The following is a 27,050-nucleotide window of genomic DNA, read 5'->3' as shown; positions in this document are numbered from 1 at the left end:
TTGTGTACCCATAACATGAGATGCAAATATTTACCTTTTATTTATCATATTTTTGTTTCATAAACAGGGAACTTCAATACAGATGTTGTGCTTTCAGATACATTAGCATAAGTCAGAAAATGCTGATGTGGTAAAAAGTACAATTAATGAGCCACTGCAAATTTTGCTTAAACGGGCATCTGCAAGGCCACCTACATTATTTTTTACCTAAGGTTTATGTCTTTTTATGTGCACTGTAGCCTACTGAAACCTTCCAGGTAGCATTAATGCCTTCCAAGACACTGATAAATTCTTGAAAAAATCCGGAAGCTAGCTGCATAGTAGGATGTTACCTTTTAAACCATGACACACATTGTATACATCAGATAAGACAGATGAAAAAAAAAGGTGACGAGTTAAAACCTTGCTGTTTTTTTAACCTCTTACTCTTAAAATGACATGTAATCACGTATTTTATTTTATCTTTTTTTTTGTTGTTTCTATGATTTTTGGCTCTTGGAAGTGACCTCTCGCGGCCCACCTAGAGTACCTCTGGGGCCCACCAGTGGGCCCAGACTTTGGGAAACAATGCACAAGGACATTGATTTGTTGTGTGATGTTTACGTTTGGTAGACAACATGGGAATAGGGTACTATGTTATCACCAGGTATAGATATGGCAGTTGTAGCTGTAGAAATAAAAATTACATTTAAAAAGGAGAGATGACGCATAAGGACAGTGTTCCTCTTGCCCTCCCACGCTGCAGGCTCCGTTTTTTCCGTCTGATGTTCAATGAACGAAGGAGTGTACTGCCGTGAGACTCTCGCAAGTCAGCTCTCATCTCGCGAGAAATCGCTGCTCCCCAAAAAATTATGGACGTCGGTGGGAACGGTGGTGGGCTTCCTGTAAACAATAAACAGAGAGCCATGATACCTAATAAAAGTAGAGGCGAATTTACCCGCAACCCAAGGAAAGATTCAGAGGTACGTAACAAATTATTTTCATGAGTTTTCATAAACAGACGAGGCCTCTCCTGCTGGCACTGTATCACAGCTAGCGTTAGCAAGCCCTGTTAAGCTAACTTACAGTCCCCCTGTGAAGCTAACCCTTATCTCCGGTATTGACCGGCGACTTAAATTAACAGCAGTTTGGGTTTATTGAACAAAAAGCTCTTTTGCCATGGTTAACTGTCATATAAGATTGATATGTACTATGAGTCCATTTGCAGTGTAGCTTAGCAGGAACTAGCCAGCTGATATTAGCCGGCTACAGGCCAGACTGAACTGTCTGTCTGAGGTTTAGGGGCGACCTGTTGAAAATGGAGTCTTCCCTGTCCTGTATGAAAAATGATTTAGTTTACAATGATACATAAAGCTGATATAGTTATGGTATGGTGTATTACATACGTTCACAATTAATACTTCGTAAATTGATAACTGCATAGTAAGTTGATGTTTTTGTTTTGGAGATTAATAAATATTCACATGAAAATCACTTCGATTATTGATATCTAAGCCTTGCATATGGACATCTGATTAATGTCAGTTCTCTTGGATAAAGAAACAATGAGGAGTAAAAGTACTATAATGGAGATAAACCAGATCACAAGTAAAATTTATGATTTTACAAGCTACTATAGTAAGAGTGCATTGGATTTAACACTGATATGCCCTCGATGGATGCATAGGTAGTTATTGTGCCCCTGTCATTATGCTTCGCTGCATGAATTATACTTCAATACATGCATGACTGTAACTGTTGTTGACACAGAGAGATTGTTCATCCTTCTTTATGGTTGTTACTGAGTGAGTGTTGCTGTTGTTGTGAGAGGTGTCCCTAATATTTTGACTCTCTGGTGCATGAGAGTGGGGTTGCCAAAATATCACAGACTCCTCAATATGATGCTCCTCACACCAACACCTACTACCTCAATAAGAAGCATACAGGAACAATTTCAGCCTTCTGACAGTCAGTAACATTTAAAAAGTAGTTCATTTAGTCTAATAAAGTGGCCAGGATGTATGCAAACTAGATTTTTGTAAACGTGGGAAAAATACTTAATGTCTGATACATTTCTAACGATATTCAAGGGTTCACAAGCAGCTATTGGTTGTATTTATAACTTATAAAAAAATGGTATGTAAAAGTATAATATGTCAATATATCTGTTCTCAAAATGTTATATTCCTTAGTATCGGTTTTGGCATGGCACCAAATATTAGGAACTACTCTTACAAAAACAGCAAAACTCACTATAATCTTAGTTTATTCCTCTGTATGTTTATTACTATCTCTTTGACAGTGACAACAACATTTACAAAGTCAAACATTTATTGAAGTAGAATTTATGGTGCCATGCAGCTGGTGCTGTTGGTTTATGATATGAGACAGAGAGCAAAATAATTTGGTAAGAAAAATCTGAATCTAAAGAGTAGTTAACATGCTCTGTTGTTTTAATTGTTGAGGTATAAAATGTGTCATATTTTGTGCACAGGGGCTGTCAGAGTCTCCAGACCTTGAGTTTGAATATGCTGATACAGACAAGTGGGCCGCAGAGTTGTCAGGTGAGCTTTTTTCCCAAGACAACCTTTTATCTTTTATCTGCATGTATTATGTTTGTATAAATGTTTTTTGTGTTTCAGAGCTGTACAGTTATACAGAAGGACCGGAGTTCGCTCTTAACAGGAAATGCTTTGAAGTGGAATTTAGGACACATGGTAAACATTTAAACTTGCAAAGCAAAACACTGTGTTGAATATTAATTGCTTGAAAAAATGATCACTTTTGATCATGTCCAACTTTTCTGTGTCTTAGTTGCTGAGAAGAAGTGGACAGAGCTGGGTGCAGCTGAGCACAGAGCTCACGCCATGCGCCTGTTGGATGGTCTGGAAGTGATCGCACGAGAGAAGAGGCTGAAGGTTGCCAGAGCTATTCTTTACATGGCTCAGGGTCAGTCCACTTCTGCTTATGTTTTAAATTCTTTAGAAGAATATTAAATCCCGTCATGGGGGTTGTTGATAAAGAATTTATGTTTTTTGCTTAATATTTCACAGTGTTTTTTTTCTTCTTCTTCTTTTTTTGTAGGAACATTTGCAGATTGCAGCTCTGAGGCAGAGGTGCAGCACTGGATGAGATACAACATCTTTCTGCTGTTGGATGTGGGCGCCTTCTCTGCTCTGGTGGAACTGCTCAACATGGAGATCGAGTATGTGCTCCATTAGTTTTCTAGCCATGTAGAAAGCCTTAAAATCTCAAATGGGCAACATTTTTATGTTTTGAAATGTTCCTGTGGGAAGAAATGTGTATAACATTTCTGATTTCTTTCAGTAACAGTGCTGCCTGTAGCAGTGCTGTCAGAAAACCTGCCATCTCCCTCGCTGACAGCACTGATCTCAGGGTGCTGCTCAATATAATGTACCTGATGGTGGAAACAATACAACAGGATGACCCAGCCGACAAACCTGAATGGAAAATCATTAGGGAGACTTTCAAAACAGAGCTAGGTGTGTTTCTTCAGTGCCAAAATCTGCAGTCATAGAACTGGTATCAACAAAAAACTTCAATTGTGTCTTATATCATCCTCTTTTCTTTGATCCAGGCTCTCCTCTTTTTAACAACGAGCCCATTTCTGTCATGCTCTTCGGTATGGTTACTAAGTTCTGCAGTGGTCATGCCCCTCACTTCCCCATGAAGAAGGTGCTATTGCTGTTATGGAAGAGCATACTGGTACGAGAAAAAAGCCTGCTATATTTACATTGATGTTACACTCTCCAGCATATACAAGAGATTCATTTAACTTTTCTCTTTTGTTTTAGTTCACTCTGGGAGGGTTTGAGCAGCTTCAAAGCATAAAGGTTTGTAAGCGAGAGCAGATGGGTCTGCCTCCTCTCCCAGAGGACAGCATTCGAGTCGTGCGCAGCATGAGGGCGGCTTCTCCTCCGGCGTCTGCATCCGACCTCATCGAGCAGCAGCAGAAACGGGCACGTCGTGAACACAAGGTAGATATCTCTGCTGCTTACTCCAGAATATTGTTTGTTGAAGCTGGTTGGTTGTGAAACATGCACCATTGCTTCCTTAAGTGTAAAGGATGTTTATTATTACCTTTAGATTCAATTTCTGAAATTGACAGGAAAACAGCAACCAGAAAACATCATAGGAAAGCAAAAACGTGTAGTTTTTGAATACTACAAACATGTTAACACCTTAATTGTACTGTTGTAGGTTTTTAAAGGTCTTTAGTTCCTGAAAAGGGCCACCGTGAATTTAAATTGTTTAAAAAGAATCATACACACCTTGCCTGTTGTTGATATTACTGGGATTACTTGTCAAATTTTCTTTTTTGCCATAAGTTCCTTATTCTTGTGCACTCATTGATCTTTTGATTATAAGCATCCAATGAATTTTTTTGCTAAAATTGTTTTGTAAATATCAGCAAAGTGGGTATCAGCAAAAATCCATTATCATGCATCCCTACTTTTTGTCTTTCAAGTGTTTTAGCGTAGTCCTTAATTTCTATCATATAGGCACTGTCTACTCTGTTTCTTGTTTTTTCTTACAGGCGCTGATCAAACAGGACAATCTAGATGCATTTAACGAGAAGGATCCCTACAAGGCGGACGACTCTCGTGAGGATGAGGATGACAACGACGACAATGACAACTCAATAGAGGGAGAGACTTTCCCTCTTGAGAGGGACGAGGTGATGCCTCCGCCTATTCCTCACCCTCCTTCAGAGAGGGTGTCCTTCCCCAAAGGTCTGCCGTGGGCTCCTAAAGTCAGGTACTGTTGAACTAAATAACACTGGCCATGTGCCAAAGCAGGTAGAAGTGATGTGCTCTCATATTGTCAATATTTTACTCACACAGGGAAAAGGACATTGAAAATTTCCTGGAATCAAGTAGGAGTAAATTTATCGGATACACACTTGGAAAGTAAGATTTCTCTTTGTTTTATTGAAACAAAAACAAAAATAAGATGAATACAAATGTTGATACAACTTTTTTATATTTATACTTTATTGACAAGTCATGCATTAAAACAGAGTTGCTGTTGTTAATGTGTTACAGTGATACAGATACTGTTGTTGGCTTGCCCCGGCCTATTCATGAAAGCATAAAGACATTAAAACAGGTATAACATTGCCTTTCCTTATTTAAATCTATGTTTTTTAAATAAGAGCATAGTAACTAATCCAGTTTCTCCTCCTTATTCAGCACAAATATGTATCCATAGCTGAGATTCAGATTGCAAAAGAAGAGGAGTTTCAGAAAACCCCTCTATCTGGGGTAAGTGGAAGAGAAGTCATTCACATTAATAAAATTCACTCTCTGTTTTATTTTGTATTTAAGTCTTTATTCCATGTGTTTGTTTTGTGTTGCATGTCTCTTGTTTTCCTTTTTGTTGTTTCCAGGGTGAAGAGGAGGTAGAACTGTCCTCCACTGAGCTGCTATATCAGGGAATTCTGCCGAGTCTTCCTCAGTATATGGTTAGTCCTGTTATACTGCTGTTCAGAGCGTTCTAAATGATAACCCATGTTACAGATCACATGACACGGTATTAATTTTACACTTTCTTGCATTTTTATAGCTACATGTTTTTAAGTAGATTCTGAATAACCAGGTCTGGTTATTGCCTGCTTAACCAGGCAGATGATTCCACAAAGAAAGGCTTATTTTAGGCAACAGTTTTTTAAATTTTTCTATTGTTTTTTTTTAAAGATGTAGCCTGTTTGACTCTGCAGTCTCACAGTGAAAACTGTAGCAAGAGCATCATTGGATGGTTTATTTATGCTGTAATAAGCAGCCCTTTGTGTCCAGGTGAGGGTTTTTAACTGTTTTGTTTCCTTCAATATCAGATTGCGTTGCTGAAGATTCTCCTCGCGGCTGCTCCAACTTCCAAAGCCAAAACAGACTCCATCAACATCCTGGCAGACGTGCTACCAGAGGAGATGCCGTAAGTGATGATGAAGAGTTTCTGAAATTGTTTAACAGCTCTTCTAGATCCTTCACCTGAAACTCAGTGCAGCATAATACTCTCATCAAGGAAATGCCCTGTTTTCAATAACATTGATCATTAGAGTTATCAATAATATGATAAACATATATTGGTATTTTCATGATGTTTGATCTCAGATTTGCATGACATTTGCTGTTGATATGTTTGTAAAATAAAGACAATTTAATTTTAGATTAGAATGTCTGTTTACCCCCTTTTAGAAACCACAGCAGGATTGAGTTGCTTGTGATATTCACAAAGTTAAAGCATATAACCACAGCAAGGCATAGTTCAGTACTATACAACTTAAAGTTTGGTTAATATGCTTGAAATAGTTGAAACTTAAATTTAATGTTATACAGATATTCTTAGTAAACCAAGTGAAGGTTAAAGAGTGAAAGAGCGACTTTAAGCAGCTATGAAAGATCTTGTAACGTGCTGATTTTGGTGGCCTCTGTGGACAAAGCTGCACATCTTATAACTGTAGATTTGTTTTGGCAAACATATATACAGCAAAACTTTTCAAGGCAAACTGTAACACACGGCTCTTTGCATTTTGCAAAATAACCACATAAAATGCAGTCAGTCTTTTAGCAGTTGGACAGTGTTACTCTTGAATGTCATATGTAGACATCAGTCCTAAAATAAGACCGTTTCAGGACCAGATGAAATCAATCAAAATAGTTATAATCCTGTGATTTATTTGTTTTATCTGATTTTGCAGAACTACTGTACTTCAAAGCATGAAGCTCGGTGTTGATGTGAACCGGCACAAAGAGATCATTGTGAAGGCGATCTCTGCCATCCTGCTACTGCTTTTGAAACACTTTAAACTCAACCATATCTACCAGGTATGCACATCACATACACACTTGGGCCTTCTTTACACATAGGTGGTTCTTTTAGAAAACAGAGGCTTTGCCTGAGTGTTTTGACCTTCTATACACACAAATGGCGTTACACTAAAAAAAACGACCTTTTTGAAAACTCCTTCCAGGGTGAGTAGAAACTCACTGTACAAACTTTACATGTAGGCAGGGAAAACAGAGGTTTGGCCTATAATGTCACACTGTGTCCCAACTTTGAAATGAAATGGTAATTACGGAGAAATGTTGATAAATTATATGCAAATCAAGGGAACATCGCTGCCTGTGAATGAGCTGCTTCACCCACATAGTAAAGGATGGACTACTGTTGGCATGGTGTGGTCTTTACAGCGGTGTGTTTTTGCATCTACATGTGTAAAAAAGATGTTTTTAAAATGCTGCTTGTGTGGACAGGATTGCTTTTAATTAAAGATGAGGAAGAAACTCAGTAAAAAAAAACCCCTGCTATGTGTGGTGTAGGCCTAAATGCCTCAGTTCAGATTCAGTGTAACCATATCAGACATTACTGCTAAAGTTTGAAACGATTAGACCTACTTTGGATCAGTTTGACTTTAACAGATGTCTTTGTATGTTTCTGTCACAGTTTGAGTACATGGCTCAGCACCTGGTGTTTGCAAACTGCATCCCCCTCATCCTGAAGTTCTTTAACCAGAACATCATGTCCTACATCACTGCTAAAAACAGGTACTTTCAGAGTCTCTCTGATAAAAAAGAAATCACAACTTCTGTTTACAATGCACATCCTTAAACTTGGCATATGTTGTAAATATTGAACTGCTCCCTATTACATTATTATCTTTGTAGCATTTCTGTTTTGGACTTTCCTTATTGTGTGGTGCACGAGCTCCCGGAGTTAACAGCTGAGAGTTTGGTGAGTTTTCTTTTCCTCCCAGTTGTCATATTAGAGTTTGCTGCTTTGCCTGCTGGTGTCACCCATCAGAGAAATGTCATTTTTTGATGTGGATTTTTGTTTCTTGTGTATGGATATTTTAACAGGAAGCAGGAGACAACAATCAGTTTTGCTGGAGGAATCTGTTCTCCTGTATTAACCTGCTCAGAATCCTCAACAAACTCACAAAATGGAAACACTCCAGAACAATGGTGAGTGCTCACCAAACAGCACTTACTCATTAATCATATTCTGTTTTTGCTGTTATTTTTTTCTTTTGAGCTTTAAACAAACCCTTCCCTCCTAGATGCTGGTGGTGTTTAAGTCCGCTCCCATCCTGAAGAGGGCGCTGAAGGTCAAACAGGCCATGATGCAGTTATACGTCCTCAAGCTGCTCAAAGTGCAGACCAAATACCTCGGACGGCAGTGGAGGAAAAGCAACATGAAGACCATGTCAGCTATCTATCAGAAGGTCCGACATCGACTCAACGATGATTGGGCCTACGGAAATGGTGAGCAGAGATACATGACATCATCTACTGAGATAGAAAACAAACCAGAATAGAAACAAGAATGAATAAAAACTCCATCATGGAGAAAGATTTGTTATAAAGGTGAAGTTAAAGTTTTAGTTTCAGTTTAAGCTTTCATTAAAAATCCATTATGGTGTCAATTTTAAAATTTACTCACAGGTCTAACTCTTTAGTCTTTGCATGTGTATCGTCAGAAAGAAGTTGTGTATTGTGATGTATTTTAGTCATTTTTAGGCTGCAAAGTCTGATAATCAAATAACTGTGATTAGCTAAGATACTGAAGGCCATGATGAAAAAAACACTCCCCATATCTTAAATCAGGAACTATAAAAATCTTTGATACCACAACAAATCTTTGTCCTTTTGGTCAGATAGAGCTGGCTGTTTGACTATACCAGCTAGCAATGGGGGAATTCTAATGGTATTTTTTGTTATCATTTTATAGACCCAAACTATACAATAGATAAACAAAGATTAATCAGTTATGTGGAATACACTAAGATAAGTGCTTTACATGATTCCTGAGCTTGTTTTCGTTGTTTAGATTTAGGTCTTCAGTACATCAGAACTGCCCTTCACTCCTTTATCAGCCTGTGAAAGACTCACAATTTCCTTCTTAAATCCATGTTATTCAGTTTTACCAGATTGCCAGGTGTCAGCCATGCATAATGACTGGCCAACAGCAAAAAATGCAATGTAATTATAAGGCTTCTTTGTCTTAAAAATCAGGAATACATTGCTTTCAATGGAATCATGTAAGCAGATGAAAAGTTTCTAGTGAAAAAATTATCATCAGCATGCCTTACAGTACCTGTAGTCTCACCAAACAGACCCAGAAAAGACGGTCTTCTTACATAAAGCTGTTTAATTATGTTCTTTATCTGTTAAAACATCATGTCTGTGTTTTTAAGAGGAGGAGACATTTATTGATAAGTTAGCTCAAATTCATACCTTTAGATAAAAGCCTTCCTGCGGTTCAGTCCTTTTCCAGAGAGCACCCACAGGCAGCACACATAACCCGCTGTCTCTCCTCTTGGCAGATCTGGATGCTCGTCCCTGGGACTTCCAGGCTGAGGAGTGTGCACTGCGGGCCAACATCGAGCGCTTCAACAGTCGCCGATATGACAAGAACCACAGCAACCCGGACTTCCTGCCTGTGGACAACTGTCTGCAGAGCGTGCTGGGACAGAGAGTGGACCTGCCTGAAGACTTCCAAATGAACTATGACCTCTGGCTGGAGCGGGAGGTCTTCTCCAAACCTATCTCATGGGAAGAGCTGCTCCAATGAGAATAGATGACAACAGTTTCACAAATGGGCAACAGTGCTCTCCCTGATTAGGGGTCACAGCATCATGTTTCATGTTCTGTACAGGTTCAGATGGTTAGACTTTTGATTAACACATTTTACACTTAAATCAATCCTCCACACAGAAAATGAACTAGGGATACTTTCCCTCAACAATGACACCCACAGTTTTCACCGACCGTGATTTTAGACCTAAATGTGTTTCCATATGTGGACCTGAACTCTGCCGAGCACTACCCCATGCCTCTTACCTGCTCTAGGTCAGTAAGTTCGACCTCAAAGCACTACATGAAAGTACGATCTCTCTTTACTGAAAGGTGTTTATTTCAAAGAAATGGTATGAATTTAGTGCTTAGATTCAAACTGAGGTGTGTGATTTGTTGAAGTCACAGCAGATTAAACATGATAGCAGATGTGACATTTCCTAGTAAGCTGACTTTGAGGTGAAAGGAATGGCCACTTTTAGTCATAATTTCTGTATAATAAACACATGCATTACTTTTTAAAAGTGATAACTTAAGAAGGTTACACTTCTGTTTACTTGATTCATCCTTTGTTCATTTGTTGTGTTTTATTGAATTCTGACTTTCTCTCCTGCGTGCTGCCAACACATTTACTCTGGGACCATTAATGCATCAGGGTGAGTGGAAATAAAAATACAGCCTTGTTTTTAGTCTGAACAAAATATCTTAACCTAACTTTGTGGTGTCAAGTTGCACATGTTCCCACATTTAGATTGAACGTAAGAAACATTTTCAAAGCTTCACAGACTGAACCAAGGGAACAACTCTGATTACTGAACCATTTTCCTCCTTTTCTACCTTTAAGCTTTTGTGTTTTATTAAAAACAAGGTTACAGTGATAGGAGTACATGTATATTGTTTTACTTATTTATCATGCCTTCTTTTTGTTTTACATTGACTTAAGTACTGTAATAAATCAGGATGTCAGTCTTGTATTCATTTTACTTATTTACCTTTATTATCTTCAAGCATTCTGTGCATGGTTTCTGTGTTTGGAAAAACAGAAAGTATTCTTGTAATCCGCTCTCTCTTCAGTTGAGTCTCAACTGTAAACAAAGCTCCTGGTAGAAGTTTTCAACTGGTCAGCTCACTGAGTTTGAGTTTGATTAGCCCCCCAGACCACTAGCTGATGATCACTGCCATAGAGTATACCCACTTTTAATACTCCTCATTCAGCATGCTGCATTCTGTTTTACTAGGATGGCAAACATGTGACATGCCTTACTGCCTCTGATTGCCTTGAACGTGTTAATCATTGTTTGGTTGGGTGAGAATATCAGGTTAATCCAGTAAAAGCACATAGCAACAAGAACAAAGCTATAATGCTGGCACTTTGTATCAGCTGCTTCCCTCAACATAATTTCATGATCTTCATTAACTAAAATTAAGCAGCAGATGTTGAGAGTCGGTTTAAAAATACAGCATGGCTGTTTTTAGGTTTATCAAACATGCAAAAGCCACCCAACACAGGCTGTTTATCATTTGTGGGATGTATCATTAAAAAATGTGGTTATGTCCCATTAAGAGTATACTGGCCTCTGCAGGCACCACTACATGTAGCCTACAGGAACTTTTTGTATTAGTCACAGAAACACTCATCCAACAATGTGTGAGCACTTGGCAACAATAGAGAGGAAACACTTCTAACAGGCAGTAATCAAACTGAAGCACAAAAAGTAAATCTACAAAAGATAAATCGGAATCAAGAAATAAGCAGATTGCAGTCAGAGACAGTTACATTCATGAGTGCAGTATTAAAAATCATGCTTTTCAATTCACCTGTACAGAGAATTGTGTTGAGTTTTAGTATTGGCTTTGCACTTTGAGTGTTGACAGAACAAGTCTGGTAATGACTGCTCAGTTTAATAAAGAAGTTATGTGGGGAGGCAGATCTCTGATGAGCTGTATAGACAAATAATAGCCAGTGTCTCTAACATGTTGTTAATGAAGGTCAACCAGCTTTATTACAGAATACAATGATGAGTGGAGTAGCTGTCACCTGTGATAAATCTGAGGGCAGAGGGATAAACTGAATCTTAAGATTGGAAAATTAGAGCAGAAGCATGTCAATAAATTACATCTCCATAATCTAAAACAAACATGAAGACGGCTTCAGTTATCTACTTTCTGCAAGTCAGCCTCTACAGAAAAGTATGTATTTGCATTAAGGGTTAATTTCAGTCTGAAAGGTGCATTTTGCTGGTTGTAGAGTGCTTAGAGGAAAAATTTCAGTGGCCTTCTGCGCTGTATCAGCAAAACAATACAAGACTTTGTCATCATCATAAAAATGCTTTGATAATACAGATACAATGTTAGTTATTTACTATGAATTGATTGATTATCCTCTGATATTATACATTGTTTTTTGCCTTTTGCCCAATTTCTCCCTCTGTAACCCACTGAGCTGCTCAACAACTATTTGTCCATCTTTTTCATATTTTTGACACCTGTAACCCTTATTTGCCACATTTGAACAGCTTTTCACCATTTTCTGCCCATTTTTGACCCTCCATTGCTTATCTATCTAACGCTCTGTTAGATGATAAACTGCCTTTGTTTCCTTGGATGACATGAGCTTCCTCCTAGCTCAGAGTCTAGACAGAGGGAATGAGAGGAACTCTGACCTTGAAGGCCTCTGAGCAATCCTTCAAGAGAAATTCAGCCACATTCACCCTCTTCCTTCTCTTCCTTTTCAAAAGTGAAATTAACCGAGCAACACCCATCCTCTCTCCTACACCAATAAAACACCCGCAAAACGAAAACAATCCTTTTTTTTTTACTTGAACAGAGAAGTGAAACCGAAGTTTTAAAACCCCGCCCTTCACGGACATCGTAGCGATTTGAAGGAAACATCGGCAGGAGTAAAAAACCGTCCATGGAGGCCCCGAAGAAACCCCGGAGCTCTTTGTGTAGGAAACACAGCAGCCGTCTGGATATTTACTGCTGCACCGATGAACAGATCATCTGTGCGGAGTGTGCTTCAGCCGAGCACTCAGGACACACCATCGGACTGGTGAGAGAGGAGAGGAGGAGGAAACAGGTACAGGAACAAAACACAACATTGGCACAAACTCTATAGGAAACACACGCAAAACACTAATACTGCTGTCAACCTTGTGACATGTTAGTGGGCTATAACATATGAGCGACGGGGGGATGATACAATTCAGTTTGTTCACTAATTAAAAATATGAAAACACTTGTGGTAAGTTTTGTTTTTATCACGAGCTGCTTGAGTTAGTCCAGGCTGATTTGGCTGTTCAACTCTGCAATAGAAATACGTAGATACAAATAGTCAGTCTTTTGCTGTTTAATGTTTACTCACTAAATCAGTGTTTCCCAACCATTTTTCCTTGCAGCCCCCCTACATATACCTAAGTAAAGCGGAGCCCCCCCCCCCCAGGACCCAAGAGAGAGAAAAAAAGTGATACACTGCTGTCAAAAATCAACATAGATTTTAATTGTTTCACTGATCAAACCCTAAAAAAGACTGATGCATGCTTTTCTTACCGAAAGACCTCTGTATAAACTACTTAATAACTACTTTTTCATGGTTTTAGTCAATATTTGCAAATCTAATTTTGGCAGCCTCAGAGCAGACAAAGCCTCGCGCCCCCCTAAGATCTTAGCCCCCTTTGAAGGTAACGTTGGGGACGCTGCAGGATTCAGTACTTGGACTGTTGTTCATATTGTATGTTAATACATTTGATTGGTTTCAAAGTCAGAAGTGTCTTTTATTTGCTGATGGCACAACTGTATTTTTTAGCGTTAAACATTTGAAACTACTCCTGAATACAGTGGAGAAAGAAACTTCAGACAATAAGAAAAGGCATCATTATTGGAAATCAGGCATCAGACCTTGACAATAAGATTAGAATAAATGAAGATGAATTTGAAAGCGTGTTAAATCTCACATAAACCATATTACAGCCAAAATGTCAAAGTCCATAGCAATTCTGTATAAAGATCAAGATTTCTTAAACAAGAATTTGTTGTCCACTCTACTGTCCACTCATTGTCCTGTACATGACGTACTATTTAGAGGTTTGGGGTAACATTTCTAAAACAAACTCTGTTTTCCAAGGTTAAAGACAGACGTACTGTGAGCCAACTAATCCTCCATTCTGAAAAGTAAATATACAAAATGTGCAGACTTAGTACAGTTCAATGAAATACAAATAATGTATAAAGCAAAAACTGGATAATTAGCAGAAGTATTCAGGGGTTGTTTTAAAGGACAGTTAGTACAATCTGAGAGGAACATTTATATTTAAAAAACAAAGATATTTGAGCCACACTGAAAATCTTACAACCCTTTCCTGTTTCTTCGAGTGCTCACATGTTGACATAGCCACAGTTCACTGTGAGCCCCCCTCCCTTCTGATAGATGGGCAGCTAATGTTAGCTTCTAAGTGATATTATATGGTTATATTTATAAGATTTAGTCAAATAACTTAATGGAAACTGTCCCTGTCTTACATCATCCCCTTCCCAATGTAGAGCTTCTCTAAAGTCACCAGCAGAGGTCCACATTCCTCACCATGAAGGATATTAAAGGATATAAGAGGTTGGATATTCTCATTTCTCATGAGGTACTCCCCCTCATACTTCTGTCTAACACCACTGCAACTTCCTCCCACTAAGCTGTAGGGTAAAGTTAAGCAGCACTGTCTTTTTCACAGAGATTTGGCCATGTGCCTGAAAAAGAGTCTTCCCAGGTGCACTCGCTTGTAGAAGTGTGAAATGTCATCTTTGACAAGTTAGGGGGTGAAGCTTGAGATGTTAGTCTCAGCTAGACTGTAGCCTGTGCTATATAACCAGTGATTATATATCTTATTTTATGAGACTTGGATGGCAGGTGACTTTCCAGTAAAGAGTGACTTGATGCTTTTCTGGTGCTGATAATATACATTTGGTTAGCTGTGATATCTCCTTCACATTCTCTCCTGTATGTTTCTATCCAACAAAAAAACTGAAGAAGGAGCTGAAAACTGTACAGTTAATGACCAGGCAGATCCTCGAGAAACAAGAGAAGAAACAGAAGGGCATGGGGAAGACTCTGGAGCTGATCCAGGTGACCATCCAAAGTTTCCCACATTTAACATTTGTCAGATTTGTAACTTACCCCATGTACTCAACAACAGGAGGAGGCAATAAAAACAAAGGATCACTGTGAGTGCATCTTGGTCGGCGTCATTGACTCTCTGCAGAAACACTACCTATCAGTGCGGGGGATGATTGAATCTCTGGAGGCGTCAACAGCGGCTCAGATCCAGACCTCTTTGAGAGGCCTGCAGGTGAAGATGGAGGAAATGAAGAAGATGAATGATGAGATGGATCGTCTGGCACTGGCTGATGATGTCCATTTCTTAGAGGTATGGTGATTACATTACATCAGTGAGAGTGACCTACCCTGAATCTGTATCATCGATATTTTCTTCCTTTCTCTGCATTTTACTCTCCTCTCCACAGTATTGGCCCTCTTTGAAGCAGCTTTGTATGAAGGACCATCTTCAACCTTCTGAGGAGGTTTCAGAAGATACACTTCTGTCGTTTGCGCTCACCAAGAGCGCGGTCGAAAAGCTCGGGAGGCAACTGAAGCAACTTTTTGATGATGAATTTGCCTCAATCTATCAAAGTGGTGTGTATCCTGTTTCAGAGTTCTTGTACAGCCATTCAAATTGTCTTTTCATTTTTTTAAAATCCTTTTTTGTCATTATTCATTCATTGCAGCTGAAAGAGGAGAGCAGCAGGAATCAGGAGAGGAGACAGAGGTGGATGACATGCAGCAAAGATATGAACCTGATACCTCAGAGTCCAAAGGTTTGTACTTTGGACAGAAAGCGGTAACACTGCACTGATCAATGGATAAATACTCAGTTCCCCAGCCCAAGTCAGGCTCTGCTACCTTTACAAACTGTTTAATATGGTAGGAAGATATTCAGTTTGGAGAAACAGAAAGACTTTGGCATGTTTAAAATTCTTAAAGGCATGATATGCCATATTGAAACATAAATCTAGCAGATATCAAATCCAAAATAAACATCAGAAGTCAGACTCTGAGTTTGTTGTTCTCAGGTCTGTGTTTACAATGACAAGACTATGCTTCCTTCAGTTTGTTAATGTTTCTCTCAGAGACACTTTATTCAGGTTTTTCCATGTAAACTCCTCCCTCTCTTAACTGTCTTGCTTAAAATATCTTTGAAATGGCTGCAGATCATTTTAGGAAGGATAAAACAGCATTTTTCTCAGCAATATTTCACTTGCAAGAGAAGCAGTCAACAAGCTAATGCTAACGCCAGCAAAAACAGGTGTTATGCTTTTAAATGTGAGCATGTTTAGTGGTGACTTTTAAATGAATGAAACAAAGAGTATTGGCAAATATTTTTTGTGTAGTTTTCTGTTTAATAAATAAATGATGAGCATATTTTGACATTTTAATAAAAACTAAATAAAGAGGTATTTGTATGGACAGCTAAATAGGCATCAATGCTTTTGCATGGTTTATGTTTACTGCCTTTGTTGATCAGGCTTATCATGCTATGTTACTTTGACTTACTTTATGGCTCCCAGATACACCTACATACCATAATCTCCTGAAAGGCAGAGTAGTCTAATGTCTTCACTGGTACCCCCGCTGTCCACTGTAGTGAGTGACAGTTGTTTTTATGTCTGCAGAAGATAAATAAAAAGTTTTTCTTTTTTTTTAATATATTTTTGACACATTTTTGAATATGCAGGCATTTCTAGCTTCTTGTATTGAGTTTGGCTTGTCTTACAGGTCTCCCTGATACAAACGCGACAGAGACTGATCAGGATGGTGAACCTAAAACCAGAGCAGATTTCCTGCAGTGTAAGTTTGTCTTCTTTTGTACTAAACTGACCCTGATACCCAGTGGTGTGCACAAGGAGGGGGCAGGAGGGGCGGTCGCCCCCCCTTGTGGCCCAATTGTTGAAAAACGCACGCTAAAGTGCCCTCTTGGGTGGCAAAACACATGTAAAAGTGCCCTCTTGGGAGGCGAAACACGCGCTGAAGTGCCCTCTTGGGAGCCAAAACGCATGCTAAAGTGCCCTCCTGGTTGGGAAAACACACTAAACTGCCCTCTTGGGTGGAAAAAACACACTAAACTCCAGAAGGCTATTAGGACCAAGAAATACTATGAAACATTACTGTTGCAATGACTTTTATGTTGGGCCCTTTCTTGATCTATATTGAGCCAGAACTATATCTCACAGAACCAGTTTGGATTATCTGGTGCTAATATGGTGTTAAAATGCACTAGAATACAGGAAATGGCATCTACTTAATTGAAAATGTTCAGGGGGAAGACCCCCATACCCCCTAGGGGTCCAGCGTTGAATCTACACAGTTCTTGTGGATGCTGATCCTAACTACAAACTAACTTGAGTAGTCTGTCTAGTTAGTCTGTTTTAAGGCTATATAATGTGCCATTTGTATAACATATGTCTAAAGTGCCCTCGAGCACACGCAAAACTTAGTGCCCTCTTTAGTGGCAAGAATGCGCTGTATGTGCCCTTTTTTTCTTTTTGCCCCTGCCCTTGAAAAAGTCTGTGCACGCCACTGCTGATACCTCAATCTTAAACGTACACGGTGATTGGAAGAGCATTTTACTTAAGAAGTAAGAATGCTTTTGAGGAATTCAATGATTTTTTTCTTTAGTCCACTTGCCTTACAGCTGTAGTTTCCGTTTACTAAATCAAAAATACATATGAAGCTTGTGAAAAACATACACATTGGTAGAGTTTAAAAACCAGTGCTTCACAAACTCAGACTTGTAAGCACAGTAGAAACTAGTGTGTATTTTGGGCTCCTTAGTTTTATTCTTCAGTTTTTATTCTCACCTCCTCACTACTTTGATCTTCTGTGCACTCAGACTTCTTCCTCATTCACCCTCCTCACTTCCAAAGATTACAAATACCAGTTCAGAAACCAGTTTTTAACTGTCACTGCATTTGTCCATGCATTTCTGCTTCTGCTCTGTGTTTTTGCTGTAAAGCTCCAGCTCCAGCTCACCTAGTGGTGCACTGTAAGCCTGGAGATATTTTTGCCATTATCTATGCATGCAGACATATGATGAGTACTTCACTCCCCTGGTTTGATGCTGCCAGTGGTAATTTTGTAGACTCAAAATGTGAGACAAAAACCATTTTGCATGAGGATGATGAGACTAAGACTAGCCTAAAATAGATATTTGACACTGTTCTTACAGTAAGTCAGAACACAAGTAGATAGCGCATTAATACGAGTGTTTACTGTCACGGTGCCTATAAAAAGTATTCATCCCTTGGATGTTTTATTGAATTAACAAATCAATCATGGTTAACATGATTTAGCTTTTTCTACCAAAAAAAAAAAAAGAATTAAAAAACCTCTTTAATGTCAAAGTGAAAACACACATTCCTACAAAATAATATCAAAAAATTAAAAATGTGTAATGTAAAGTAAGCCACTGCATTTATATTCACCCCCTTCAAGTCAGTATTTATTACATGCACCTTTGGCTGCAATCACAGCAGTGAGTTTGTGTGGATAGGTCTCAATCAGGCTTCCAAATCTGGATACTGCAATTTTACTCCATTCTTCTTTGCAAAACTGCTCAAGCTCTGTCAGGTTACACAGGGATTAGTCATAAACAGCCCTTTTACAAGTCCAGCTGCAAGTTTTTAAATGGATTGAGGTCTGGGCTTTGAGTCAGCCCCTCCAGAACATTCAACTTGTTGTCTTTAAGCCATTTCTGTGTAGCTTTCACTGTATTCTTCGGGTCATTGTATGCTGAAAAATAAACCTTCTTCCAAGCTGTAGCTCTGTTTTAGACTGAATAAGACTGCCCTCCAGGATTTTCTTGTTTTTTTTTCCACATTCATTTTACCCTCTACATTTATAAGCCTTCCAGGGCTGGCTGCTGAGAAGCATCCCCACAGCATGATGCTGCCACACTGTGCTCCCTGGTGGGGAGGGTGTGTTTGGAGGTGATGTGCAGTGGTTGGTGTCTGCTTAATTTATTGTCTTGTTTCATGGCGACAAAAAAAACCCAAAACATTTTGGTCTCATCAGACCAAAGAACTTTCTTCCACTTGACTATGGAGTCTCCCACATGCGAACTGTTGAACTCTCGTCAAGACTTAAAAAAAAATGTTCCCCCATAAAGCTTTGACTGGTGAAGAACCCAGGCAACAGTTGTTATATACAGAGTCTCTCCCATCTCAGCTGCTGAAGCTTGGAACTCCTTCAGGGTTGTCACAGGGGTCTTGGTGGCCTCTCTCACTAGTCTCCTTCTTGCACGGTCGCTCAGTTTGTGAGGACAGCCTGATCTAGACAGATTTACACATGTGCTAACCTTGCAAAGCAGATGGATTTGCCCATTTCCGTGTATCTTACTGGCAAATCCATCTTGCAAAGCTCCCATCTGAACGGTTTGGGTCCGGTTAGAAAGTGACAGGACCAACCAGCGTCGAGGGGTAGTACTTTTGGTCGTGGCAGAGTCATGACATATACAAGCAGCAAGAGGCTGGTGCAATTATGGCAGAAGAGATTAGCATGGATGCTGCTTAAGCGTAAGTTTTATCAGAATTTGATGACATTTCCTCGTTAAAAGAAGAACAAAGAACAGCACTGAGTTGTTTTTCTTTTTAAAAACAACAAAAGTCGTGTACTGACGTGTCTACAGTCGCCATGGTTCGTGTTATACACCTATCTATGGAGTTTAGTCCTCTGTAGTGGCGCACCTCTGTAACGGCTACATCACGTTTTGTAGGGGTGGGAGAAAAAATTGATACAGCGTAGTATTGCGATATTTTGTCTGGTGATATACCATATTGTCTCATCCACCAAGTACTGATTTTTTTCAAATTAATTGCTAATATGAATTTAAGTCTATGATAATGGAAAAATAAAATCAATTGTTTGTCCAGTGAGGCCGGCAGAGGTCACGGTCATAGAGCAGGAGAAAGTTAGTACAACAAACATGGCAGGACCAGGGGAAGGACATTATGTTGAGTGCTTTGGATTTTTTTGTATCCATCCTCTGAGTTATACTTTTCAACAATCTTTTCTCTGAGTTCCTTGGTGTGTTCTTTTTCTTCATTGTATAATGGTAGCCTGGAATACTGATTTACCTGTGACTGGACCTTCCAAATATCAGATCCTGATAAATGAATTTGTTATTGCTGGAAAACAAGCCTTGTTATCTTAGAATAACAAGATAAGTATGTCACAATCTTGAGTTAAAAAATAAATTACTTGCTGTTGGAGAAAATCAGATTTAGATAAAATGTATGAATGCATGTCTGTTTTTGGTACAAATTATCAACATTTATTGCACCTAAAATACAAAATGTTCGAAATTCAAATAAACATAACGTGGTGCTCTTTTGTGTTCAGAAGTTACTTTCTAAGCTTTATCCACATTATACATCTAGACACTAACGTTCAGATTACATTTGTAATGGAAAATTTTTAAGTTTGTGGACTTTTCTCTGCTATGCAACACATTAGTTACTTGTGCAAGTATGATTGTGAGTTATGCAGAGATGTTAGTTCATCAAGGACTTAATCTAATACCTACCAGTGTATGTTCCAGTAAAAGATGTTTTGTGTCTATTTGCAGTCACACCATGTCTGTTCCCACATCAATTTCTTGGTTGTGTTACTTTTAACGTGATATACTGTGTTTGTATCAGATTGAGAATGCCTCACCCTGAACATCGCTACAGACTTCCTGACAACTCTGTTTTTTTCTCCTTTTTGCAAGAAATAAAGCTCACAAAGACAACTCAATGACTCCAGTTTGTTATTTGTATCCTGACAAACAGGAAAATGTCTCAATACCTTGCTATGTGGTGATTGTTTAATAACCAGCCTGCTCATTTAGCAGCTACTGGTTCATGGTTTCTCAGAAGATGAGGATATGCATTAATTGCTCATTCTCTATTCTTACAGACGCCTGTGGCCTCACCTTTGACCAGCGCACAGCTCATGAGGACCTGGTCATTTCAGCAGGAGACAAAGAAGTGAGGCTGAGTCCTCAGACGTTTAAGAGTTCAGCCGTTCGTTACCCAGAGCGGTTCCTCCACAGACGACAGGTGCTGTGCAGGGAGGGTCTGCAGGCTGAACACTGCTACTACGAGGTCGAGATTACAGGAGGCAACAAGGTGGAGATCGCTCTTGCGTACAAAAGTATAGACAGAAAATCACGGATGAGTGTGTCTGCTTTTGGGGCTAATGAGAAATCCTGGAGTCTTGATCGCTCCACAAACTATTCTGTTAGCCACAAAGCTGACAGCATCCAGCTCACAACACCACCCACTCAGAAGAGGATCGGAGTTTATTTAAAGTTTAAAGAGGGGACTGTGTCGTTCTACGAGGTCTCAGATACTATGAAATTTCTCTACACAGTAGAAGCTGAGTTTAAAGAGCCTCTTTATCCAGGTTTTTGGCTTGGAGAGGACTGCAGGATCAGGATCTGTGATTTGTGATGGCACATTTTATCGAACATCTCAGAGGTTCTGTCACAGCTTGGGACTTTTTGTATGAATTTTACCATTACGTTTCTTGTTTTCCCTCTCAAAACAGGAACATGGAACATTTTCCTCACTTCTAGTCTTATCATCATTTTCTGAGGCACAGCTGTTTTTACAAATATATATTTATACAGATACTTGCAGATCTTTTTCACACTTTAGAGTAAATGTTATATTTATGTATATGCACTTGACTTTCCTTGTCATAAATCAAACTGTAACTTTGGTACTTGGCAACATATATGTATGGTATATGGTCTTACTCATTTTAAAGAAATATGTACTATATTTATATCATGCTCCTTATTGTTTATAATTTAACACTCCCTCCATTTATAAACATCAGTGAAACTCTTACAAACAAAAGTTATGCCATGGCCTGTCATTGCAACACAGAGGTCCATAACAGCACTGTTTTTGAAAACCATTTTTCACTACTTTGACACATTTACATGTTTGCCATTTTTTGCCTTATCTAACAAATTATCACCAGTTGCCCATTTTGCCACTTTTTACCCATTTTTGCAACTTTTAATCAGGTTTTGCCACTTTTGCCCACATTTGACTTATTTTGTCACATCATTTTGATATTTTTCCCTTCAATGTGTCTGAGTTCCTTCTACGGTATCAGTCATCCTGATATTTGAGGACACTTCAGTGCTCAAATTAACATTTTGAAGAAGTCCATACACTATAGCATAGATGAAATAAAATAATTTAATGTGTTGAAAAGAGTCTGTTTTATTCAGGTGAAAAGAATCAAATAAGGTTATAACAGCGTAGATATATGATGAATAATGGTTCTGCTGAACTCCATGGGCCCCAGAAAACTCCCCTTTATACCCCCTTATGAGCTTCCTTGATGGCATAATACTGCTGCCACTCATTAGGGAGTGCTCCAAGTCTTCTGGCTTTACTTTGAGTGGGACATGGATTTGTCCATTTTAAAAGACATCTATGGTTAGGAGAAATTCAAGCTCCAGTTTGAATAGTTTTCTAATTACCTCCACCAAGGAGGTTATGTGATCAGCAGGGTTTGTTAGTTTGTTTGTTAGCAACATAACTCAAAAAGTTATGGATGGATGACATTTTCAGGAAATGTCACCAATGGCATAAGGAAGAACTGATTAGATTTTAGGACTGATCTGGATCACCGTCTGGATCTAGGAATTTTTTTAAAGGATTCTTTACTATTGGGAGATGGGGCTAATGGTGGAGGTCTGCGCTCTCCGTGTGCTTTTCTAGGTTATACATAGATTGCCACTTAAAAAACATAAAAAAGGAACAAAATCCAGAAATCCAACAGCAGCATATCCACCCTTTATTAGTAATATTTTTGGTGTTCACAATTTTTAACAACAATTTTTCATTTGTCTCATACAATCATAATATGACCCAGGAAAGTCAGAGAGTAGCCACAAAGGAACATTTGAAATGTGTCTCCTGTCCAGACAGTGCTTCTAATGTGTGCTCATAAGGCCCTGCATCCACAGGTTAGAAGGAAGAAAGATAGAGCACGCACAACAATGCACACACACACTCACTTTGGTCTATTTACATATGCACATGGACTCCAGCACTTTGTAAGAAGAGTTATTAATATCCCTTTGGCTATGATGGGAAGAACCTAATCGTTGCTATTAACTGACAATAATGTGTCAAGTTTCTTTCTGCCTAAATTATTTTATATTGCTTTTACACAGAGCTTGAAATTTACCGCTACTAGGACAACAAAATGATGCTAATGTTTTGCAGTCCTGGTGAAAAAGTGCATTAATCACATTCATTATTACTTATTATACATTTTCTGCTAAAACAGTTTTTACATTGATATACTCCACATGATTAAAATCTATCTTCACAATAGTTTGATTAGACAAGATTATTTACAGATGTGGACAACAAATAGATCTCTACATCGTGCACTCTTTGCAGGAAGGAGCCTGGCTCACACAGATAAACACGAGACGATGAAACAAGACTTAAACGTTTACAGCCACACTAGCACTCCTGTAGGACTGTAAGACTTACACAGAGTCAATAAAACATGAAATAGTCAAAAGACGAAGAAAGGATTTGTGATTCTTAGGTTCACAACTAAGAGGCAAATTGTAAAGATTGCCAGTTGGCGGAACATATCGACAGTTCTCAGGTTAATTTTAACACTTTGCTATGAACACTTGCAGCTCTGCATCTGGGACCTGTGCATGATTAAATCTCACAGCATCGATGTCGCTGCATGTCCATGTTTAAAACATTTTAATCAAAATAAAAATAAAAGTGAGTAACGACCTTCTGTAGGTTCAAGAGGCCATGCAATGGCAAATCAAGTTAATGCAAGCAAGTAGACTGTGTTATTGAGCACAACTTAAACTTAAGGTGAAAAATGTGCATATATAACAGGGAACGACAACCTTTTCTTACTCTTCTAGATTAAGTTATGTTCTATGGGGCAGAAAAAAAAATACATAACACACTGGCTTCTATGTTGAACTTGAATTCAAAACACTCCAACATAAAAAAAACCCTTCTGTTAGTAGATCTTGGTAACTTTTTCTTATTTTTTAATATAAATACAGGAGTCTGGCTGCAGACCATACACTAAGATACCGTTTATCTCAATAAGGATGTAATTCGCTGGTACAACATATTTCAAGTTTTAGATTTTCTCTTTTAAAATTCTACTTTGTTCATAAACAAAGTCTGGCAGTTACACTGATGAAATAACTACATTGCTAATGTTGCAGACAAAGCAACATTTCATAAATAAAACAGAGGAAAAAAATCAGAGGCATAATCTGGGATTAAATTATGCATAGATTTGTTCTAGATGTAGTTATACAAATGGAGGCTTACTTTAACTTTGTTAGCTTTAGCTAAAGATGAAATAGCTAAGCTAGCAACATAATGTTACTTCATAAGCCAGCTTTAAGTTAGTGCAGTTAGCTTTAGCAAACAAAGCTCAAGCTATTGTAACCCATCTGTGGAGAATACATAGCTGCTTTGTAAGCTTAGCTTTGGCTACATTGGCGGTGTATCTCCATTATATATATTGCTAAGTTAGCTTCAGCAATGTGAGCTTTAGCAACGTGAGCTTTAGCAAATGTTGCTAGACTAACTTAGCTATGTGAGTACCATAGATACATAGCTTATTGGGTTGTTTAATGAGCTTAGCTTTAGCTCCATTAGAAATATAGCTAACAGAGATAGTGTTACATTAGAGTGTTTAAAATGGAGGGACAGTTTTTTTCCTGTCATCAGACAGTTTACTTGGCATTATTAAATGTCTTGTAATCAGGTTTTGCAGCTCAGGTTTTTTTTTTACTTTTCGTGTTGTAATTCAAAGTAAATAATACCAAACAAAACTAATCAACATTGTATCGTTTGCAAAAATAGCTGCATGCTGTGCTTTCCATGCAGTGCATCTAAAATGTATCACCAGTAAAAATTTGCCTTTTCTTAAAATATCTGATTTCACAAAATTTTCTGAAAACTAACCAAGCTTGGTTACTTTATTGAGATGATTTTGGCAAACACTGAAGCTACAAGCCTGCATTTGTTGGCCAAATTCACCTACAGTGTTCACAATATTGTTCTTAGCAACCTTTAATGTAGCAGGATAATATGCTAAGCTGCTAAAACATAGTGTAGTTTAAAGAATAAGTTGTATGGCCTTGCTAATAGGTAGCGTGATAGCACAATGACTCAGCAGCTATCAAGGGCAGTTAAGACTGAAGTTTTTAACCGTAAACCTTTTTTTATGTATTCATAGAGTTTGGATACAAACCCACCCCAAAATGACAAGTGAAGGGATTCATGGTAACCCATGCTAGCAGGAGATGGTGCTAGTGTGGCTAAAATCCAGTAGACCAGTAAACCTAAAGTGGAGACAGGTGAGTGGGCATCTCCTAATACCAGGTGCAGCTCATACAGGACTACACTTCACACAACAAATTAACTCCATGTCCCAGCATTATATCTCAGGCAACAACAAAAATTAGCTACTCAGACTACAAAATATAGCGTCTAGAATCTTAAAATATACAATTTAAATAATTATCACACAAGATGAAAATATACAATATATATATTTATACTGGTCTCTTAAAAGATAAATCTTTGTTTTTCATCACACCTACACACACTGCAAATATACAGAAATATAAATATAGTCCATATAATTCTTAACAGCATGGCTTTGAATACTGTGATTAGAAAAATAAATAAAGGTATCATCTGCATGGAGCAGGAACTTGGATGTGCTCAGATTGAAGGTGTAGACAGTTTTGCATGACAATCAGTGGGTGAAAAATGTTAAGGGAAGATTTCAGTCTTTACTGAACCTCTTACGATCATCTGCTGGTTCCTGAAAATGCCAAAGTCTTCATGAGCATGATGTGAGTTAATGCTACTGTCTGCTTTGATAACCCTTTGATAAGGCGTCGACCTTCCCTAAGTCTTTTGCCCTTTACTGAGTTTGTGTAATTGCCTTTTCAGCGTAAAGTAAAATATTTGTGCATTCTAGTTTGTGCTAAAATATTAATACATATTGCTTGTTTTTGGTGTGTACGGGGCCCCTGATGTTACCAAAATGGAAAAATCTTTGCTCATGCACATAATATATTCTGTACTCACAAGTTAAAGTTACTATTTTGTGTATTCAATTTATCTATCTTGTTTGCACAAATTAACAGTTATCTTGTGCACACATTATTATTACCTTGTGCACAGAATTAACCTCCATGAGCAGTTAGTTACATTGTATGTTTTGCTAACTTTATTTTAATCTCATATGCAAACATTATATGGGAAGCACTTTATTTTAGTGGGCCCTAATTACCTAGTTATATTATCTTAGTAAGTGTTATTTTTATGTAGTAATTAATCAAGAATAAGGTGGTTAATACCTAGTGATATGTAGGGATTTTACCAAGTAATAACTCAGAAATCTGGTGTATTAAGGAAGTATTTACTTAGCAGTGATATATTAATTAAGAAATAATTCCTCATGATTGTAATGTGGCACTTCTCTTGAAATTAGATGGTGTTTTACTTTAACCCTAACCCCCTAACACTAACCCTCATAATACTGTGGCAGTTCTTACAAGGTGGTATTTTACCGAGTGATTTCTTAGAATTAGGATGATTTTCTTGATAATTCCCAGGTAATTACTTTTTTTTGATAATTCATTTATTTTGGCCCTCTTGAAGTGAGTCCTTCCTGAATAATTTTCGAAGTAATTCTTAGTGTGAGGGTTAGGGGGTTAGGGTTAAAGATGGTGGTGGTCCCTGGCACATTTATTTTGGGGGTCCTGGGCAGTCTGAGAACCCCTGGGTTAGAGGGTTAGGGTAAAACACCACCTTATCCTTATTACCCACTGAAATAAAGTGCTACTTTTATATAATATCTTGTGCACACAATATTATTACCTTATGCATACAAGTTAAGAGCTAACTTTCTAATAATAATTTTACCTTAAGAAAAGTGTAACGTTTTTATTACCAGATAATAGCTTGTGCAAACAATATGAGAATTTTGACTTTTTGGGACTTCAGGGGCTCTGTATATTTGAGGGTAGGAATTATTTGAATATTTCATGTGCTTGAAATTTCATAAATATTGGTCAACATTCAGGAGGAAGCTGCCCATCTGTGCACAACATTTTTGTAAAATCTTTTTGTGCTTTTGTCGCAAGGAATTGGTATTTGTTTAAAATTCACATAAACAAACTGTGCTTTCCATCACTAACAAAGGTAAACAAGCTTCTTTCTGTTTTCTTTCAGGCTTATTCTTTCTCTTTTTATTATGTAGATTCATTTGTTTTCTTATCTTTCTGTTCTTTGGTGGGGAAACTCAGATGAGTGACGTTTACGTCATAATATATGTGCTATGAACAA

The 27,050-nt window shown here is 38.2% G+C and overlaps 2 protein-coding genes across 2 annotated transcripts; both read left to right on the top strand.

Annotated features, from left to right (window-relative positions):
- Positions 1 to 830: 830 nt before the first annotated feature.
- Positions 831 to 10,543, top strand: strip1 (striatin interacting protein 1). The gene is made up of 20 exons (XM_041783871.1): positions 831 to 962; positions 2,474 to 2,543; positions 2,622 to 2,696; positions 2,794 to 2,928; positions 3,064 to 3,184; positions 3,307 to 3,482; positions 3,578 to 3,705; positions 3,795 to 3,977; positions 4,538 to 4,758; positions 4,845 to 4,910; positions 5,046 to 5,109; positions 5,193 to 5,264; positions 5,390 to 5,464; positions 5,834 to 5,931; positions 6,698 to 6,824; positions 7,444 to 7,544; positions 7,665 to 7,731; positions 7,857 to 7,961; positions 8,057 to 8,261; positions 9,323 to 10,543. The coding sequence occupies exons 1-20, from the start codon at positions 852 to 854 to the stop codon at positions 9,568 to 9,570; spliced, it is 2,448 nt and encodes an 815-aa protein (XP_041639805.1). The 5' UTR covers positions 831 to 851; the 3' UTR covers positions 9,571 to 10,543.
- A 1,898-nt stretch (positions 10,544 to 12,441) lies between these two features.
- On the top strand, positions 12,442 to 21,833 carry LOC121503954 (tripartite motif-containing protein 16-like). Its single transcript, XM_041778579.1, has 7 exons — positions 12,442 to 12,651; positions 14,590 to 14,685; positions 14,756 to 14,986; positions 15,084 to 15,252; positions 15,345 to 15,434; positions 16,393 to 16,464; positions 20,572 to 21,833. The coding sequence occupies exons 1-7, from the start codon at positions 12,487 to 12,489 to the stop codon at positions 21,105 to 21,107; spliced, it is 1,359 nt and encodes a 452-aa protein (XP_041634513.1). The 5' UTR covers positions 12,442 to 12,486; the 3' UTR covers positions 21,108 to 21,833.
- The last annotated feature ends 5,217 nt before the right edge of the window (positions 21,834 to 27,050 follow it).

This window comes from Cheilinus undulatus, linkage group 3, assembly GCF_018320785.1.
Source record: "Cheilinus undulatus linkage group 3, ASM1832078v1, whole genome shotgun sequence".
Classification (NCBI taxonomy): Eukaryota; Metazoa; Chordata; class Actinopteri; order Labriformes; family Labridae; genus Cheilinus; species Cheilinus undulatus.
The sequence above is the reverse complement of the archived record's forward strand: the minus strand, read 5'-3'. Positions and strand labels throughout refer to the sequence as shown.

What these genes read in the sequence shown, in the direction of transcription:
- LOC121503954 (XM_041778579.1), top strand. Translation starts at nt 12,487, where the DNA reads ATGGAGGCCCCGAAGAAACCCCGGAGCTCTTTGTGTAGGAAACACAGC. An exon ending in ATGATGTCCATTTCTTAGAG is followed by an intron (nt 14,987 to 15,083) that starts GTATGGTGATTA and finishes TCCTCTCCACAG; the next exon opens with TATTGGCCCTCTTTGAAGCA. An exon ending in TGATACCTCAGAGTCCAAAG is followed by an intron (nt 15,435 to 16,392) that starts GTTTGTACTTTG and finishes CTTGTCTTACAG; the next exon opens with GTCTCCCTGATACAAACGCG.
- strip1 (XM_041783871.1), top strand. Translation starts at nt 852, where the DNA reads ATGGACGTCGGTGGGAACGGTGGTGGGCTTCCTGTAAACAATAAACAG. An exon ending in ATCGGATACACACTTGGAAA is followed by an intron (nt 4,911 to 5,045) that starts GTAAGATTTCTC and finishes AATGTGTTACAG; the next exon opens with TGATACAGATACTGTTGTTG. An exon ending in AACTCAACCATATCTACCAG is followed by an intron (nt 6,825 to 7,443) that starts GTATGCACATCA and finishes TTTCTGTCACAG; the next exon opens with TTTGAGTACATGGCTCAGCA.